The sequence below is a fragment of the Gopherus evgoodei genome, chromosome 1 (genome assembly GCF_007399415.2).
Source record: "Gopherus evgoodei ecotype Sinaloan lineage chromosome 1, rGopEvg1_v1.p, whole genome shotgun sequence".
In the NCBI taxonomy this organism is placed as follows: Eukaryota; Metazoa; Chordata; order Testudines; family Testudinidae; genus Gopherus; species Gopherus evgoodei.
The window spans coordinates 17,358,483-17,378,247 of record NC_044322.1 but is presented as its reverse complement, the minus strand read 5'-3'; the positions used below and the strand labels follow the sequence as shown (position 1 = coordinate 17,378,247).

The following is a 19,765-nucleotide window of genomic DNA, read 5'->3' as shown; positions in this document are numbered from 1 at the left end:
ACGTGAATGAAAACCCAGGTTAGATGTATCAATGTGTAATTCCATTGATGAACAGGTGCTCAAATAACATGTCAAAGGGATGAGGCATCAGAGAAGTATTAAATTGCTCAAAGCTCAACTTGCACTAAAAAGACTGGTTTACTAGCACAAAAAAAAAGACTGCCAGCAAGATCCCTAATTCAGTGTTGAATTAACTATTGTGTTAGTTCTGTATACCTGTACATTGCCTCTAGACTCAACATTTTGATTGATGGTGAGGTGGGTGCAGGACAGGTGTACTGTAGCGCCTCTAATCCCATTCAACTGATGTACAAAATCAGCATATGTATTTCATAGTATATTTAGGAAGTTAAGTGCTTCCTGATAACTAAAAAAAAAATGCACAAACTTTGCTCTAAGTTAGTAGAGGTCATACATAATGAACACTGAATTATGCTTTCCAAAAATCTGTTTTTAGGAAGTGGATATTTCCCCTCTAAAAGTAGTGCACAATAAAAATCCTCTGTTTCAGTTCACAATTTAATAGTGAAAGACATTGAGAAGTCTTGATTTACTTATTTAAAAAAAAAACGGTGAAGCAGTAACTTCCTTGCCTTGTTTAGTTTCATGGTTTATTATGGTAACCCACACAAGCATTAGAGGGACTTGTGTATTTTTTAGTTTTAATCTTTGAGTTCTTCAGGATTGCTGCTTGCTTCAGGCAACTGGAGCATTTTCATAAATATTCCGTACTGTCTTGAGCTGAGGTAAATTCCAAATGCAGCCTGCAGAAGGATAGCAAAACTCATCTTCTTAAAGACTGGTTGAGAGACTTTAATCCAGAAGCGTAACATATTCTCTTTGCCAGGCAATGGAGCTGAGCTGTACCTATATAGAACACAACACAACTTAGTCTTATTACTTTACTACCGATTCCCCCCCTCTTCCTCTTTAAAATATTACCCTCTATTCCCAACAACTAAAATTTGTGTATGTCTACAAAGCAACTAGATAACTTTAGTTGGCCCATGCCAGCCAACTCAGGCTTATGGGGCTGAGGATGCAGGGCTGTTTCACTTCTGCATCAACATCTGGGCTCAGGCTCCAGGCTGAGCCAGAAGTCTAAACAGCAATGAAACAGTCCTGTGAGCCTGAGTTGGCCAGCCATGGGTTTTTTGTTCCTGTGTAGACCTACCCTTATAGCTTTTTGGGGTACTAGGAACCAGTGATATAGTATTCCAGATTTGAAGCACAGTATTAATACTTGCCATGATTATAAGGCTCATCTTCAAATTGCTTTACAAACTAGTCCTTAGAATGCCCCTGAGGGATAAGCATGACCCTTGTTTTGTCAAGTGGAGGCAGAGAGCTAATTTGCCTAGGGATCACAAAAGGGAGTCAACATTGAGATATCAAGTATCAGAGGCGTGGCCGTGTTAGTCTGTATCTGTAAAAAGCAACAGAGTCCTGTGGCACCTTATAGACTAATAGATGTATTTGAGCATAAACTTTCATGGGTGAATACCCACTTCGTCCTACGCATGACCCATGAAAGCTTATGCTTCAATACATGTTAGTCTATAAGGTGCCCCAGGACTCTTAGTTGTTTTTAACATTGAGATGGGAGCTCATGTGCCTGGCCTCTGTCCATAGTTCCTTGGTCAATACCTCTTGTATTAAATGCTTAATCTTGTTCTGTTCCAATTGGTTAGTACTATGCTTAGTTATCCACCTTCAAACATTAGTTTAGACATATTTCAGGAAACTAGTTTTCCTATAGAACAGATGTCCCATGCAGCAGGCGCTAGGTAGGATAACTTTTTTGAAGCTGCTCTGCAATCTTACTTATTCCAGCCATCTTAAAACCTTTTTGCTATGTAATATCCAAAAGACTGAAATAGCCAAATGTGCTTTGATAAGAACTATGTAGAATTAATTTGCCACAAGAAACCAAGTTTAACAAAATTTCACATACCTGGCTGCAAGTCCTGCATTTATAGGAATGGCCAAGAAAATGGGATATAGACCACCTATAACAGACCCAATTAATCCTCCTCTGACTATGGCACAGGTTGCACACATTAGATCACCTAGGTGACAAGTCATTTCACAGTTAAGATAAAATGTAAAAACAACATGATATTGTAACATGAGCTTAAAGAGGCAGGCTCTCTGACATGAAATATATTGTCAGCAGAAATGGCCATGATGAACCTTAACTAAAGAGATTAACTAGAAGAGTCTACCTATTGTATTATGACACATCTCCACTATTCAGCTCTATAGAATTTTCAATCAAATATAACCCAATTTGTATTACTGTAGTTGCACCTAAGCTGAAGTGCCAAGGTGTAATAATTATAACATTACTGATTCAAACAGGAGTTGCAAACATAGATCCATTGATGGTGAAGTGTTCAACAATTAGTGGGGCATGTCACAGGAAAAATCTACTCTATTCATATCCCCTCACCTAAACCTTTTTATGTCTTTTGACATTCTGTGCACCTGGTAGTTCATGTACAAGGTGAGGTTTTCAACACTGCATTGCTTCACTGTTTTGCAAATAGCATAAGCTCTTCTGGTATTGTATATAAAACACGCTGACAGTTTTTATGACATGTGAGCTTTGAAAACAGTGCCCTTCATAAGGAATTAAAAATTTACCTGAAATTAAAGGTTGGGTTACAGCACTGTGGTAAATTGCTGCTGTTGTAAGTAATGGAAGAACAGCCATTGGCAAGCTAGAGGCAATCCGAGCCTCTGTCACATTTAGGATGCGTCTGAAAAAACTGTTTGCTATTAAACCACAAAAGCCTCCATTTATTCCCAGGAAGTATGATCCATGTGTAAAGAGTTTCCTGTTAGGGAGGAAAATTAGGTTAAAATTTTCTGCAGCTGTGTGGTGTACAGGAAATCTGTTTGCTCAGTCTTATGGTTTGGGAACATGCTGTATTAAATTACTACGCTGAAGATGATCTAAAATGGAGTCGTCCAGCTTTCAGAAGCAACTAGCAGAGAATACTGTACCATATGCCCGAAGTTACTGTGATAGTGGCAAAGATCAGGGAAGAACATGTAAGTATACTTTCAAGTATGCACAATTGGCCGAGTGAATTACGTGGATGGGTTATCTTCTAAAACTGAGATTCTACGCTAATAGGGGACCACAGTCGTATCCAAACAGAAGGTATAGGCGACTCAGAGGTAAAAATACTGTTTTTGATGAACAGTCTGATTTGGTACAGTAAATACTATGGGTTTGGAAATGATCATTTGCTTCCCCATGGTAGCATTCTAATAAAAACACTAGGTTGTGTAAGAAGCCCCTACATAAAAAGCTGTCTGGAAAAAAATAACTAATTCATTGACGTTTAGCCTTGGCGTTAAACAGCAGAAGCACAACCACTTAGGTCCAAGGGTGGGTAATAATTGTCACAGGGAGGCCACTCCATGAATTTTGGTAAGTTGTCATGGGGTGCATAGTTCTACTATAGGGATCAGCAATTTTTGGCACGCAGCCTGTCAGGGAAAGCCACTGGTGAGCTGGGATGGTTTGTTTACCTGGACAGCAGAATCACAATATCAGGGTTGGAAGTGACCTCAGGAGGTCATCTAATCCCACCCCCTGCTCAAAGCAGGACCAGTTCCCAACTAAATCATCCCAGCCAGGGCTTTGTCAAGCCTGAGCATAAAAACCTCGAAGGAGATTCCACTACCTTCCTAGGTAACCCATTCCAGTGCTTCACCACCCTCCTAGTGAAAAAGTTTTTCCTAATATCCACCCTAAACCTCCCCCACTGCAACTTGAGACCATTACTCCTTGTTCTGTCATCTGGTACCACTGAGAATGGCCTAGATACATCCTCTTTGGAATCCCCTTTCAGGTAGTTGAAAGCAGCTCTCTCATCCCCCCCCCCCATTCTTCTCTTCTGCAGACTAAACAATCCCAGTTCCCTCAGCATCTCCTCATAAGTCATGTGCTCCAGCCCCCTAATCATTTTTGTTGGATTCTTTCCAATTTTTCCACATCCTCCTTGTAGTGTGGGGCCCAAAACTGAACACTACACATGAGGCGTCACTAATGCCGAATAGAGGAGAATGATCACGTCCCTCGATCTGCTGGCAGTGCCCCTACTTATGCAGCCCAAAATGTCGTTAGCCTTCTTGGCAACAAGGGCATACTGTCGACTCATATCCAGCTTCTTGTCCACTGTAACCCCTAGGTCCTTTTCTGCAGAACTGCTGCCTCGCCATTCAGTCCCTAGTCTGTAGCAGTGCATGGGATTCTTCCGTCCTACATGCAGGACTCTGCACTTGTCCTTTTTGAACTTACCAGGTTTCTTTTGGTCCAATCCTCTAATTTGTCTAGGTTCCTCTGTATTCATCCCTACCCTCCAGCGTATCTAAGGGCTTGTCTACATCACAAAGTTGCAGCGCTGGTGAGGGGGTGACAGCACTGCAACTTAGGAGGTGTACACATCTGCAGGGCATCACCAGCGCTGCAACTCCCTGTTTGCAGCGCTGGCCGTACTCCCGTTTTGTCTCGGGTGTAGAGGATCCAGCGCTGGTGATCCAGCGCTGGTAATCAAGTGTAGACACTTACCAGCGCTTTTCTTGACCTCCGTGGAATAAGCAGGTATCCCAGCATACCTGAGGAAGCGTGTGGTAATCAAGCAGGTCTCCTTCCCCGGTTTGCAGGGGGGTTCGGGGAACGCAAGAGCAAACCGCGGCGAAGCTGGTCTCCTTTCCCGGTTTGCTCTCGCGTTCCCCGAACCCCGTGCAAGCAGGTCTCCTTCCCTGCGGTTTGCAGGGGGGTTCGGGGAACGTGAGAGCAAACCGCGGCGAAGCTGGTCTCCTTCCCCGGTTTGCTCTCGCGTTCCCCGAACCCCCGTGCAAGCAGGTCTCCTTCCCTGCGATTTGCTCTCGCGTTCCCCGAATCCCCGAGCAAGCAGGTATACTTCCCTGCGGTTTGCAGGGGGGTTCGGGGAACGCGAGAGCAAACCGCGGCGAAGCTGGTCTCCTTCCCCGGTTTGCTCTCGCGTTCCCCGAACCCCCCTTGAAGCCGCCCAACAGCGCTGCAGTGTGGCCACATCTAACACCACTTGCAGCGCTGGTTGCTGTAAGTGTGGCCACTCTGCAGCGCTGGCCCTATACAGCTGTACTAATACAGTTGTAACAACCAGCGCTGCAAAATTGTAGATGTAGACATGACACTAAACTGGGAGGAGTGTTAGGGTATCTGCAAACTTGCTGAGAGCGCAGTCTACGCCATCCTCCAGATCATTAATGAAAATATTGAACAAAACCGGCCCCAGGACCGACCATCGAGGCACTCGGCTTGATACCAGCTGCCCAGTAGACATGGAGCCATTGATCATTGCTTGTTGAGCCCAATAATCTAGGCAGCTTTCTGTATGCCTTATAGTCCATTCACCCAGCACATACTTCAACTTGCTGGCAAGAATACTGTGGGAGACTGTATCAAAAGCTTTGCTAAAGTCAAGGAAAAACACGTCGACTGCTTTCCTCTCATCCACAGACCCAGTTATCTCCGCATAGAAGGCAATTAGGTTAGTCAGGCATGATTTGCCCTTGGTGACTGTTCCTGATCACTTTTCTCTCCTCTAAGTGCTTCAGAACTGATTCCTTGAGGACCTGCTCCATGATTTTTCCAGGAACCGAGGTGAGGCTGAGTGGCCTGTAGTTCCCCAGATCCTCCTCCTTCCCTTTTTAAAAGATGGTTACTACATTAGCCCTTTTCCAGTCATCCGGGACTTCCCCTGATTGCCATGAGTTTTCAAAGATAATGGCCAATGGCTCTGCAATCACATCTGCCAACTCCTTTAGCACCCTCGGATGCAGTGCATATGGCCCCATGGATTTATGCTCATCCAGGTTTTCTAAATTGTCCCGAACCACTTCCTTCTCCACAGAGGGCTGGTTATCTCCTCCCCATAATATGCTGCCCAGTGCAGCAGTCTGGGAGCTGACCTTGTTTGCTTTTGGTTTAAAACGATCCCACCACTTTGCCACCATGTCAAGGTTCCTTCCCCACTCTTGAACTCTAAGGTACAGATGTGGGGACCTGCATGAGAACCTCTAAACTTAACTACCAGTTTAGATCTGGTTTTCCTGCTGCCACCCAAATTTGAGTCATTTGGGAAACTCTGTATACTTCTCCCCCAGAATATCTCCCTCCCAAGTACTATCACCCTTCCCTGGGTAGCCTTGAGAGACTTCACCAAGTTCCTGGTGAACACCGATCCAAACTCTTGGATCTTAAAACAAGGAGAAATTAACCATTCCCCCGCCTATCCCCCCACCAATTCTTGGTGAGTCCAGATCCAACCCCCTTGGATCTTAAAAACAAGGAAAAATCAATCAGATTCTTAAAAAGAAGGCTTTTAATTAAAGAAAGAAAGGTAAAAATCATCTCTGTAAAATCAGGATGGAAAATAACTTTACAGGGTAATCAGGTTCAAAGAGCTGAGAGGAACCCCCTCTAGCCTTAGGTTCAAAGTCACAGCAAACAGAGGTAAGCCCTTTAGCAAAAGCAACATTTACAAGCTGAGAAAACAAAGATAAAACTAACCCGCCTTACCTGGCTGTTACTTACAAGTTTGAAATATGAGAGACTTGTTCAGAGAGTTGGAGAGCATGGATTGATGTCTAGTCTCTCTTAGTCCCAAGAGCAAATGACCCCAAAACAAAGAGCACACGAACAAAAGCCTTTCCCCCACCAAGATTTGAAAGTATCTTGTCCCCTTATTGGTCCTTTGGGTCAGGTGTCAGCCAGGTTACCAGAGCTTCTTAACCCTTTACAGGTAAAAGGATTTTGGTGTGTCTGGCCAGGAGGGATTTTACAGTATTGTACACAGGAGGGCTGTTACACTTCCCTTCATAGTTATGACAGTCCCGAACCACTTCTTTCTCCACAGAGAGCTGGTTACCTCCTCCCCATAATGTGCTGCCCAGGGAGCCTACCTTGTTCGTGCAGACAGAGGCAAAAAAAGTCATTGAGTACTTTAGCTTTTTTCACATCCTCTGTCACTAGGTTGTCTCTTTCATTCAGTAACGGGCCCACACTTTCCTTGACTTTCTTCTTGTTGCTAACATACCTGAAGAAACCCTTCTTGTTGCTCTTAACATCTCTTGCTAGCTGCAACTCCAAGTGTAATTTGGCCTTCCTGATTTCACTCCTGCATGCCTGAGCAATATTTTTATACTCCTCCCTGGTCATCTGTCCAATCTTTCACTTCTTGTAAGATTCTTTTTTGCGTTTAAGATCAGCAAGGATTTCACGGTTAAGCCAAGCTGGTCGCCTGCCATATTTACTATTCTTTCTACATATCGGGATGGTTTGTTCCTGCAACCTCAGTAAGGATTCTTTAAAATACAGCCAGCTTTCCTGGACTCCTTTGCCCCTCATGTTGTTATCCCAGGGGATCTTGCCCATCAGTTCCCTGAGGAAGTTAAAGTCTGCTTTTCTGAAGTCCAGGGTTCATATTCTGCTGCTCTCCTTTCTTCCTTGTGTCAGGATCCTAAACTCGACCATGTCATGGTCACTGCCTCCCAGGTTCCCATCCATTTTTGCTTCCCCTACTAATTACTCACGGTTTGTGAGCAGCAGATCAAGAAGAGCTCTGCCCCAAGCTGGTTCCTCCAGCACTTGCACTAGGAAATTGCCCCTACACTTTCCAAAATCTTCCTGGATTGTCTGTGCACCGCTGTATTGCTCTCCCAGCAGATATCAGGGTGGTTAAAGTCTCCCATGAGAACCAGGGCCTGTGATCTAGCAACTTCTGTTAGTTGCCATCTGCAGGTTCGGGAAGCGGCCAGCACATCCCTCAGCCCAAGCCGCTTTCTGCAGCACCCATTTGGCTGGAATGGTGAATCGCAGCCAGGGGAAGCTGCAGTTGGCCAAACTTGTAGACGCCACAGGTAAACAAACTATCCCGGCCCACCAGCGGATTTCCCTGATGGGCTGTGTGCCAAAGGTTGCTGATCCCTCTTCTACTATATTAATGGGGGGACAGATCTGGAGGGAGTTTGGGTTCAGGAGGGGGTTCAGACCTGGGGTAGCAGGTGGGGGTGGCTCTGACCAGCTTACCATAGGGCGCTCCTGATGCAGCAGGGCTCAGGCAGGCTGCCTGCATGCTGTGGCCTCATGCCGCTGCCGGAAGCGGCTGCGGCCAGCTGCTGCTGGCATGTCTCTGCGCACCTCTTGTGGGGAGGGGGGCAGCAGGTCTCTGTGCGCTGCCCATGCCTGCATCCACCACCCCTCTGGCCAATGGGAGCTGTGAGGACAGTGCTTGGGGTAGGGGCAGAGTGTGGAGCTGCTTCCCCCTCCCTGCCTAGGGCACACAGACATGCCAGCAGCAGCTGGCCGCTTCTAGGAGCAGCATGGGACCATGGCAGGCAGGCAGCCTGCCTGAGCGCTTCACTGTGCAGCAGGACTTTCAGCGTCCCAGAGATCGCGGGGGGAGGGGGCGGGCAGCCAAAGAGCCTGGCGGGCCAGACAGAAATGTTAGATGGGCTGGATCTGGCCCATGGGCCAGATTTTGCCCACCTGTGACTTAGGCAATACACAGTTTTAGAAGCCAATTCATTTTTTTCAAGTCCATATTGAGTATTAAAAGCTGCATTCAACTTGTTTTAAGCAAGACATATGCCATCTATCTTTAAGAAGAACTCTATTGAAATCAATCAAGCATTCTTTAAAATGGCCCGCAGAAAAATGATAAATGCAAAAATTACTTATTTATAGTCTAGCAGTGCCTGAAATGTGCTAGGGGTTGTATGAGCAGATACTGTAAGCTGACACATCTTCCTCAATGAGTTTACAGTCTAAATGTAAAAAGACAAACGTACATACAAGCAAAACATCCAAGGTGATGTAAGAACAGATCTTGGCCTCAATCCTAACCAGGCATATTCTGTTCAATGTGACTAAATTTTAATGCATGCATTAGAGTGGCTATAGGATGAAGGAACTCATTGGGCTCCATCCCCTTCCTATTGTATCTCAATCATCCCTCTATTTGCCCTTTGGTTCAGATGCCCAGCCTACTTGCTCTGACACTACAATACCCCAAGTTGCGTAAGTTTAATAAACAGAAATAGGCAGAGGTAGGTTAAAAAAGTCTATACATAATAGACAAGTGTCATGGAAACAAACTGGCCATAGTAAGGATTATATAATGAACTGCAAAAATTACTTTTATCTGAATCATCAGGTTGTGCATAAGCCAGCTTGTGTGACTGCATCACCTTCACAATGTCACTTTCAATCCTTTCTCCCTTTTTCTAACTTAGGTTTCTTACACATGTTGCATCTTAGTTTACATTAGATTATTTTGAGGCATGCACTTCCTATGTGTTTGTACAGCACTTAGCACAATGGGCCCCCAGTTCTGGGTGCTACTGATATAAATCCAGGTATTAGCCTTTCTTCCACCTTGACCACTCCACAATGTAGATTCAGTCTCAGTATGAGAGCCAACGGTGTGGGAAGAGAAAACACCACAAACCATGGGATCATGGCAGGGGACCTCTGCAGTTACTGGCAACTCCTCTTGCTCTGAGCTTGCCAGCTGAAATCTCTGCATAGCCCCTTCCTTCCATGTTGAGCCCCATTAACTTCAAGGAGGCCCTATTTGGGCACAAGATTATGCTAGCACAGAGCACTTTATAGGATGGAGAACTTTTGATGGGGCAGCTTGGACACACTACATTTCATTACAATATCTAAAACAATAAATGGAATTAAAAAATGTCAATTTTGTAAGCTTGATTGGCAGTTTGTAACAGGAGTTTGTTTCACATGCTTGATTTACTGGAGCAAGCTGTGCATTTATATTAAAATGAGGAGTCAGGTGGCACCTCAAAGACTAACAGATTTATTTGGGCATAAGCTTTCATGGGTAAAAAAAACCCATTTTACCCATGAAAGCTTATGCCTAAACAAATCTCTTAGTCTTTAAGGTGCCATTGGATTCCTCATTGTTTTTGTAGATACAAACTAACATGGCTACAGCTCTGATACTTACAATGAGCATGGTAAATTAGGCAGGTGAAAACAACACTTTAGTCCTATAACTCTAGCTGTTTATTAATTTTATATTCCCAGAATGATAGCCACTGCCAGGTCAAGGAATTAACTGAAAGCTATGTTGCCTCTGATGCTGTGCCATCTTTATGTGTAGTTTTTAAAGTGCCATCATTAAGTTGGATTTGCTGCTTAAACCCAAACAAAATAAAATGCTTACCTGGCTACAAAATTTATTCCAAACCAAATGTCTCATGTATTTACAAAATTATCAAATGTGACAATCTCTATAATATTTAGAAATTAATACACATTATTTCTTAAAATCCACCCACTTACAAAACTTCAATATTCTAAATACTTTAAGGCAAAATTAATCATTCATTTTTTTAAACCTATATTGATTTAGGTTCCAATCCTCCAAACACTTTAGCATCTGCATCAAAAAAAATTTAGTGTAGAAATTCACTTACACTTTTGAAAGGAAAATTCTGACCTCCTCCATCCCTGGTTACATTTACCTAATTTTCAAAAGTGAATACAAGCTACCTGTAAGATGCTATATAGCTCAAGCCTGATTTTGAAAGATTAGATTAATGTGACATTTTAATATGGTACTACCAAAACTTACAAATGAGACACACAAAGTGAGTGAGCTTTTATTGGATCATTTCTGTTGGTGCAAACGCTTTCAAGCATCACCAAACTCTTCCTCTGATAGGGAGAAGATAACTAGAGAGTGCAGGCTCAATACAAGGTGAGATAGACTGTTAAAAGCATAGGGGATTCACACATTTTAAATGATTTCCTACAATGAAGTGGGCCATTAAAAAGCTCTTCTATGGTAGGACAATGGAGGGCTAGTAGGCAGCAGGGCGTGTAACAAGTTGTGATGGGCCATAAAATCTGTCTCTGTTAAGTCCATGCTTTTTAGCATCCAGCAGACTGATGAGTTTAAATTCCCAGGCTCATTTTTTGAAGATGATGTGCAGGTTTCCTTTAAGGATGAGGACTGGGGGCTGGTCTACACTGGGGCGGGGGGTATCAATCTATGATACACAACTTCAGCTACGTGAATAGTGTAGCTGAAGTCAAAGTATCTTAGATCGATTTACCTCAGGTCCTTATGGTGCAGGATCGACGTCCGTGGCTCCCCGTATCGACTCCGCTACCGCCGCTCGCTCCAGTGGAGTTCTGGAGTCGACAGGGGCGTGTTCGGGGATCAATATATCGCATCTAGATTGTGTGGAGTACTTTATTGCTGAGACTCTGAGCTAAGAGCCAGGAAATTTTGGTTACTGGTGTGAGGGACTGAGGCTATGTCTACACTACAGCGGCACAGCTGCGCTGCTCTAAGGTGTCCCATGTAGCTGCTTAATGCTGACAGGAGAGAGCTCTGTCGGCATAATTAAACCACCTCCAACAAGTGGCAGTAGCTATAGCAGTCAGGGAGTATCTCCTGCCAACACAGTGCTGTCCACACTGGTTCTTTTGGAGGTGTGTTTTTTCCATACTCCTGACCAACCAAAGCCAACCTTGGGGAATGGACAAGTCAGCCTGCACAGAATCTTGAGGGAAGAATCTGCACGGTTTTGATTTTGTTAAGAAGGCTTAAATAAAACAACTAATCCTGCTGCAAACTGCTTCTTTGGATTCCTTGAGAGAGTTCAGACATACTTAATGTAAGGAGTGAGCTGACTCAGCAAGAGCAAAGCCTTGTCCAGTAGAAGGAGGGCACTATAAGATAGGCCCTAATCCTTTTATTGAGAGTTTAGGTTGTCCGTCCAGAGGATGAAAACATCATTACGTAACTCAGGTATATCATTGTATTCAGGGTGCATTTTCCCAGAAATTCTTCAGCTGTTCTCATGGTTTGGAACAAATGTTTGTTGTTAAATGTAAAGTTATTATGGGTAAGGATGAAATGGATGAGTTTGACGATGTGTTTGAGGTGGATTTCTAAGCACTGTTTATTATTTTGTAGGTATTTGAGACAGGCAGTGATGTTGTCATGGTAAGGAATGTTGGTATATAAGGAGGTGACATCCACAGTGAGCAGTGATGGTGTTCTGAAGGAGGCTGTTAATGTACAGTTTCTGGAGGAAGATGGTTGTGTCTTGGAGGAAACTAGCCTTTTGGGTGGTGAGTGGCTTGAGGATGGTTTCTACAAGTACTGATATTCCTTCAATAAGCGTGCCGTGTCCAGATATGATGGGTCTGCCTGGGTTCCCCGGTTTGTGTATCGAAGGGCTTGTCTACACTGGCAAGTTTTTTTCGATGAAACTAATGTCACCAAGAAAAAAATCGACAAAAGCAAAGTCGCCAAAGCGTGTCTAGATTTGCTCCCTCTGTCGACAGGTTGCATCCACATTTGGGGCATCTTTGTCAACAGTGAGAGCAATGGACTGTGGCTGCCAACACCATCTGTTGCAACTGTTGTGGGAATGCAGAAATGGCGCTTGGCACATCCTGAGATGTGCAAAAATGTACCATCATTCCCCGCTTTGTGTCCCACCCCTCCAAAGGTCTCGGGCTTCCTTTCATGCTGTTTTTCCAACTGTCATTCTTTTGTAGTTCATGCCAGCAGCTGCAGCGAGAGAGGATGGATCCCACACTTCTATGTGCTGTTAGCTGTCGTGAGGACATTGTGCATGGCAGCACAGTTACTGTCAGAGTTACTCACAAAGTTAGCAGAGGATGAATCGCAGGCACCCAAGTGTGATATGGACAGCAGCAACTTATCGGTGCTTTGTGCATTCACAGAGCAGCTGCATATGGTAGACCATCGCTTTTGGGCTAGGAAACAAGCACTGATTGGTTGGATCGCATTGTCATGAAGGTGTGGGATGATGACCAGTAGGTACAGAACTTTAGGATGCACAAAGCAACCTTCATGGAGCTATATGCTGAGTTATTCCCTGACCTGAGGCACAAGGACACTAGACTGAGAGCTGTACTTCCGGTAGAGAAGCCTGTTCCTATCGCTGTGTGGAAGCTGGTGAATCCAGACTGCTACCGGTTAGTTGCAAATCAGTTTGGAATAGGAAAGTCCACTGTTGGGGCTGAATTACTCTAAGTGTACAGGGCAATACATTGCATCCTGCTGCAAAGGACCATGAATCTGGGAAATGTACATGTAATAGTGGATGGCTTTGCAGAGATGGGTTTCCCTAACTGTGGCAGAGCGATTGATGGCACACACATCCAATTTTAGCGCCAGACCACCTTGCCTCTGAATACATCAATAGGAAGGGATACTTCTCCATGGTGTTGCAGGTGCTTGTGAATCACTGGGGGCATTTCACGGACGTCAGTGCAGGCTGGTCTGGAAAGGTGCATGACACATGCATCTTCAGGAACAGTGGCCTGTACAGAAAGCTGCAGGCAGAGACTTTCTTTCCAGACCACAAGTTCACACTTGGGGAATGTGGAAATGCCCATAGTAATCCTAGGAGACCTTACAGCCCTGACCCATGAAACCTAACACAGGGCACCTGAACAGCGCAAGGAGCGTTTTAACAACAGGCTGAGCAGGTGCCTCATGGTAGTGGAAACTGCCTTTGGCTGTTTGAAAGCTCACTGGAGTTGTTTAAATGGCAGGCTAGACTTTACAGAGGATAATATTCCCTTGGTCATAGCCACGTGCTGCACTTTGCATAATCTGTTTGAATCTAAGAGTGAAATGTTTGCTCAGGTTTGGAGCACTGAGGCAAACCGCCTGGCTGCACAATTTGAACAGCTAGATGCTAGGGCTGTCAGAGGATCCCACAGGGCTGCTACTAACATCAGAGAGGCTTTAAGGAACCACTTTGACAATGAGGGGCAGTAACACATATCTGCTTTGGAGTTACTTCCCTGTTGCATCCATGTAGGTTTCCTGATTTTTTTTTCTTTCCTTCCTGTGTATGGGAGCATGTGATGGTTTGAAGTGGTCCCTTCTGGAATATGTGAGATGCAGGAGATGATTCCTCAGTTTTCCTGAAGTCCTTCCGCAGAGCTACTCAACATATTTAGAGCTTTATGCAGTGGTCAGAGAGTTACAGATAGTGAGTCCTCAGGGAATGATGACTTGTTTCCTGCATTTGCTAAGGAAGTACAGGCGAGTCTCATCTTACGCGAGGGTTCCGTTCCGCGGTTAGCACGTAAAGCAAAAACCGCGTATGGTCAAAATTACATTGAGTTGAATGGCGGGCGGAATCACCCGCACTACACTTACAGTATTAAAACGGTTATTTTTCTCTTTTTGTTTTTGCCGACCGCGTAAAGCTGAAATTGCGCATGTTAAATGCGCGTAAGATGCGACAGACCTGTAGATGTCACTGTTAAGTTTGGCCTTCTTTTTCTTCATGTTGCAAAATTCCTATTTTAAATGGCAAAATACTATGTCTTCCACTATTGTTTGCAGTGTCTCACAGAGCATCCTTATGTCTCATATGCTGCCTATTAACCCTCCATTATCTTACCACTGAAGAGGTGTTAATTGCCCACTTCATTTCAAGTAGTTTCCTACAACATGAGCGTACCCCTTATGCTGATCAAAGTGTCCCACCTCGTATTTAGCTTGGACAGTCTGGTTACTTTCTTCAGACTCGAGGGAAAAACTCTAGGAAGCTTGAAAGCCTGTCTTTTCCAACAACAGAAGTTGATCTACTAAAAAATAATTACCTCATCACCTTGTTTCTCTCGTCCTGGGACCAACATGGCTACAACACCACTGCTTAACCGTTACCATTTCAGAAGTCATGATCTTTGTAGCAGCTGATGCATGTGATAGGATGTATAGGTCATTCACTGTCCCCAAGTGCAGGGGTTCTCACAACATATTTTTTGGTGGCCTCTGAGTGTGGCCACCAACTCTCACTCATGGCTGCACTCACACTTTTTCCTAAAATACTTAACTAACTTTAGGGAAAACAATTAAATATGCACAGATACACATCCATATCTTTGTAATTTACATATGTTGGGGTTTTTTGCAGAGTCAATAATAAAAATAATTCTATGAAAAGTGATATTTGTATATTTGTTAGTGTCACTTTTCACCGCTCACTTACTAGCTATCTGGAAGGTTGTGAAAAGTGACATTAACAAAAATACAAGTATCCCTTTTCACAACCTCCCAGATAGCTAGTAAGTGAGCTGTGCCCACCTGTCTCCAGAGGCAGTGCAGGGCAGCGCATCCAGTAGCAACAGGGAGGGAGGGACTAATGCTCCCCCCGCAATTACCGTCCAGGAAGCTGTCATGGCTGCATGAAACACACTAGGGCAGAGTGTTCTGCAGTCCTGCCTTACTATTCCATTGGTGTTCCTGTGAGACCCTGCTGATCCAGGCAGCGCTGTGGGGTTTTGAGGTGAAATCCCAGCAGGGGTTTACAGAGTCCAAGGCAACGAGTCTAGCTGAACCTAGTTAAGTTTGGACACTTAAAAAGGTTATAAGGGGGAAAGAGATTTTTGCTGCTGAGAAGTCAGCATGGGAGGCTAGTAGAGGCAGAAGTGCTATGCTACTTATAGAGGTTTTTGTTCTAGAGGTCAAGGATTTGAGCAGAGTGGAGGAAAAGAGAATGACAGTACTGGCTGAACTACAACTATGTGCATTAAATGTGACTTCACAGAGGACTCCTTTCCCCTGACCATGGCCTCTTGTTAGATATCTCTCCCGATGCCCAGGCTCTGGTAGTGCCACTGCGTTGCAGGGCAATCTCAGAATAAGGCCCAGGCCTCTAGCAGCTGCTCCCTTCCATGATCCACCATAAAAAGTATAACATGCAGAATGGAAGACACTAGTTTAAAAAATTTTTCTTCAGATTTTGGTTCAGTCTAACAGCACGAGCTGAGACAGGAATGAAGATTATCTTGTTACAGGGCACAGGCTCATCTGCTGACCACTTTAAGATTAGAAGCTTTGTTTTATAATTGATTGGTGTTGAGCAACTAGGTGCTTGGCAATAGGTTCCAATAAATGGGTTCTATCATGGCTTTGAGGCATAGCTCAGTGGTTTGAGCATTGGCCTGCTAAACCCAGGGTTGTGAGCTCAGTCCTTGAGGGGGCAATTAAGGGATCTGGGGCAAAAATCTGTCTGGGGATTGGTCCTGTTTTGAGCAGGGGGTTGGACTAGATGACCTCCTGAGGTCCCTTCCAACCTCGTTATTCTATGATCCCTCCTGGTTCCCCTGCTGTTCTGGGGAGGGAGTATTATGCACCGAACACCCAACAGGGCATAGGTTCCCTGAGGAGGCAGTGTAGCTGTGCCATTCAGTGTGCTGGAAGGAGTGGAATCTGCGCTTTCTCCATTCCCCATCCAAGTGTGGGGGAGGGATAGAGTAGCTCAGTGCACCCCTCATCTCACCATCTGAGATTTGGTTAGACAGCACAGGGGACTCCTCCTAAAATAAACCAAACATTGAGCCCTGGCCAGGTTAGCAATTTCCCTGAAGTCATCATTTACATTTCAATCTGATTCAATATCTCTGAAAATCATTCATCGATTTACAAATATAAGAACAAAAAAGGGCTTAATTGATAAAACAAATGAAGACCCGAGCATCACTTACTGGTCTGCTTCTGGAAGCCGAACAAACATATTTAGCAGAGCATCCATTTTTTTCGTATGTCGAAGCCTTACATTTTTTTGTGGTGAATTTAGTTCAAGCTCTCTCCCTGACATTTTAAGGCTCTGGATCATAAAGTGAGAAACAAGGCAAGTTTTGGTTAAATGACATTGCCACAATATAATCAGATATCATTTGCCTGCTTGTCATGCAAAAGTTATAAGCTAATGCTTTAACACAGGGGTAGGCAACCTATGGCACGTGTGCCGAAGGTAGCACGCAAGCTGATTTTCAGTGGCATTCACACTGCCTGGGTCCTAGCCACCGGCCTGGGAGGGCTCTTCCTTTTAATTTAATTTTTAAATGAAACTTTAAATAAAACTTCTTAACTTTTTAAAAACCTTATTTACTTTACATACAACAATAATTTAGTTATATATTATAGACTTATAGAGAGAGACCTTCTAAAAATGTTAAAATGTATTACTGGCATGCGAAACCTTAAATCAGAATGAATAAATTAAGACTTGGCACACCACTTCTGAAAGGTTGCTGACCCCTGCTTTAACATCTCAAGAATACAAAAGCCCTCAAGAGACTGAAAGGGCATGATCTAGGGCAGAAGTCGGCAACATTTCAGAAGTGGTGTGCCGAGTCTTCCATTTATTCACTCTAATTTAAGGTTTCGCATGCTGGTAATACATTTAACGTTTTTAGAAGGTCTCTTTCTATAAGTCTATAATATATAACTAAACTATTGTTGTATGTAAAGTAAATAAGGTTTTTAAAATTTTTAAGAAACTTCATTTAAATTAAAACACAGAATCTCTCAGACCGGTGGCCAGGACCCAGGCACCATGAGTGCCACTGAAAATCAGCTCATATGCTGCCTTCGGCACCCTTGCCATAGGTTGCGTACGCCTGATCTAGGGTGTGACCTGCATGCTATCAGTGAGAAGCCCAGTTTGAGAGCTACAGCAGAAAAACACCATGATGCACCCCAGATTCTAGGGTAAGTGGTGACACAGCTTCTCACTGGTCTGGACTGCACCCCATCGTGAGAGAGAGAAGCTTTAGGGCTTACACAGAGCTCTTCTTCAGGTCTAGGAAGAAGAGCTCTGTGTAAGCTCAAACACATCTCACTGACAGAAGTTGGTCCAAGAAGAGATATTACCTCACCCACCTTGTCTCTTTAAGATCCCCAACACAGCTACAACAACACGGCATACAGTATTACCTCAAGAGTTACAAACTGACCAGTCAATCATACACCTCATTTGGAACAGGAAGTGCACAATCAAGCAGCAGCAGATACAAAAATAAATAAATAAACCAAATACATTACAGAACTGTGTTAAAGGTAAACTACTAAAAACAAATAAAGGGAAAGCAGCATTTTCCTTCTTACCTACTAAAAACAAATAAAGGGAAAGCAGCATTTTTCTTCTGTACAGTAAAGCTTCAAAAGAGTATTAAGTCAATGTTCAGTTGTAAACTTTTAAAACAACAACCATAATATTTTTTCCGAGTTACAAAAAACCTCCATTCCTGATATGTTCACAACTCTGAGGTTCTACTGTATAACAAGATAATGTCAGCCTTCAAACTGTTGGTGTCACTAAGCATAACCCTACATAACTCGGGAGGGTGGAAGGCCACAAGAGTATGGAGCCTTCCTGGTTTTAGGCCTCAGCAGACAAGAGTCCCTCCATGTCTGAACTTTAATCGACCTAAAAGGCCAGGTGTAACAGCCGTTATCAGTTACAACAGTTCTAACTGGTCTAAAGCAGAAATAATGAGGCTTGTGCACCTTTAGCAGAAGGACAAGATAACTTGCAGAAGGAAAACTTACTAACGAGCTGCTGCGGCCAAGATTACTTAATGCACCTGCACTTACGGAACTGCTACAGGGGGAGGAAGGAGGAGGAGGGAGGGGAAACGGGGGATTGCTAGTCAGTGAGAAAAGTTCTCATGGATATAAAGGAACAGACTGCTTGTTTTAGGTGTGCTTGATTTGAGTCAATCTCCCTGCACCGCTTTGAGATCTCAAATAAACTTGGTTTGCTTCTCCACCCTGGTGTGTTTATTGGCGCGGCACACCAGGCCACGGACCCCCCTGCTGTTGCTTGGCCTCAGGCAGTTATCTGCCGGCAACAAAACCTTATTCCCCAGTTACCTGACTTACAGGGTGACTGGGATTTTTTTCTCAGGTAGCACCCCAAAACTTGTAGTGAAGAGCGTGATGACTTGGCCCACTCCCATTTTTACCTACTGAAGGACTGCTGAAGAGAATCCATAAAGCATTCTGCAGGTGTTAACTGTATCACTTCAATCTGAGTACAGCAAATGGGTTGCCTAATTTAATACTATTCACGTAACGAGAGTTGCTTTTCCTTGTATCTAATTTTGCTGTATAACCTTCAAGACGTCAGCAATAACCTTCCAAGTGAGCGTACAATGGCTCTGCCTCTGCCTTCCTTCCACCCTGTTTTAAGGTCTCTTTCTGTTCCTGTCTTCAGGAATGTAGTAGCCAGCCACCCAGCGGCTCCTGCTGCCTTGCCAGGGTCCCACCCCTACTGATTTCTCCTGCAAGCGCAGAGACCCCGAGCTGTGCAGCTTCCTTCTTGGAGCTGGGCGGATGCGACTTTGGTCTGTCTCGGGGGGGGCCCTCAGACTCCGTGAAGCAGAGTCGTGCCCCGCTGCCCCTGTCTTACCTTATGCAGTCGTGCCCCGCTGCTCCTTTTTCGGGAATAACAGTGCCACCCCTACAGGCCCCACAACATGGCCCCTCCCCGTCGTACGCATTCCTCCTGTGGGGGCTGCCATCTTGTCCAGTCACATGACCTAGACGCGACCATCCCGACTCACCCTCGGAAGGCGTCGATGATTGGGCTGTCCCCGAAGCCCCAACATAGCTACTCCTGATTGGCCACGGAGATGGAGGGGCGGCATCGGTGCTGAGGCCGGTTCTCGTTGCTAGGGGAGGAGGATGGCGACGGTATCGGCGGCTCCTCCATGGAGACGGGGCTGAGTCGAGACCCCGCAGCTGGAGACACAGAGACTCCCTCCCCCTAGCCGTGCCCTCAATGGGGGTCCCTTAGCCCTCGGGGTAACCGGCTGACACGGGCGGAGGTGGCGGCCGCTCACCTGCCCCAGGCCTCAGCATCCTACTAGGCGGTGCCCGCG

General features: G+C 44.8%; 1 protein-coding gene across 6 annotated transcripts; it reads right to left on the bottom strand.

Moving 5' to 3' along the window:
* Window positions 1-501: 501 nt before the first annotated feature.
* On the bottom strand, window positions 502-19,387 carry TMEM126A (transmembrane protein 126A). 6 transcript variants are annotated; one of them, XM_030558589.1, is made up of 6 exons: window positions 19,294-19,387; window positions 16,583-16,704; window positions 10,504-10,551; window positions 2,647-2,840; window positions 1,955-2,069; window positions 502-867 (listed from the first exon to the last, which is right to left on the bottom strand). In XM_030558589.1, the coding sequence occupies exons 3-6, from the start codon at window positions 10,533-10,535 to the stop codon at window positions 663-665; spliced, it is 546 nt and encodes a 181-aa protein (XP_030414449.1). In that variant the 5' UTR covers window positions 10,536-10,551; window positions 16,583-16,704; window positions 19,294-19,387; the 3' UTR covers window positions 502-662. The 6 variants fall into 6 exon arrangements, with proteins under 6 accessions (XP_030414449.1, XP_030414412.1, XP_030414420.1 ...); XM_030558552.1 differs by lacking the exon at window positions 10,504-10,551; XM_030558560.1 differs by lacking the exons at window positions 10,504-10,551; window positions 19,294-19,387 and adding an exon at window positions 18,848-19,260.
* Window positions 19,388-19,765: the final 378 nt, after the last annotated feature.

Excerpts from the sequence above, each read along its gene's own strand:
- TMEM126A (XM_030558541.1), bottom strand. The coding sequence starts at position 16,713 with ATGATCCAGAGCCTTAAAATGTCAGGGAGAGAGCTTGAACTAAATTCA. Across the intron at positions 2,841-16,582 it reads CGGCTTCCAGAAGCAGACCA|GAAACTCTTTACACATGGAT; the intron begins GTAAGTGATGCT and ends CCTCCCTAACAG. Across the intron at positions 868-1,954 it reads AATGCAGGACTTGCAGCCAG|GTACAGCTCAGCTCCATTGC; the intron begins GTATGTGAAATT and ends TGTTCTATATAG.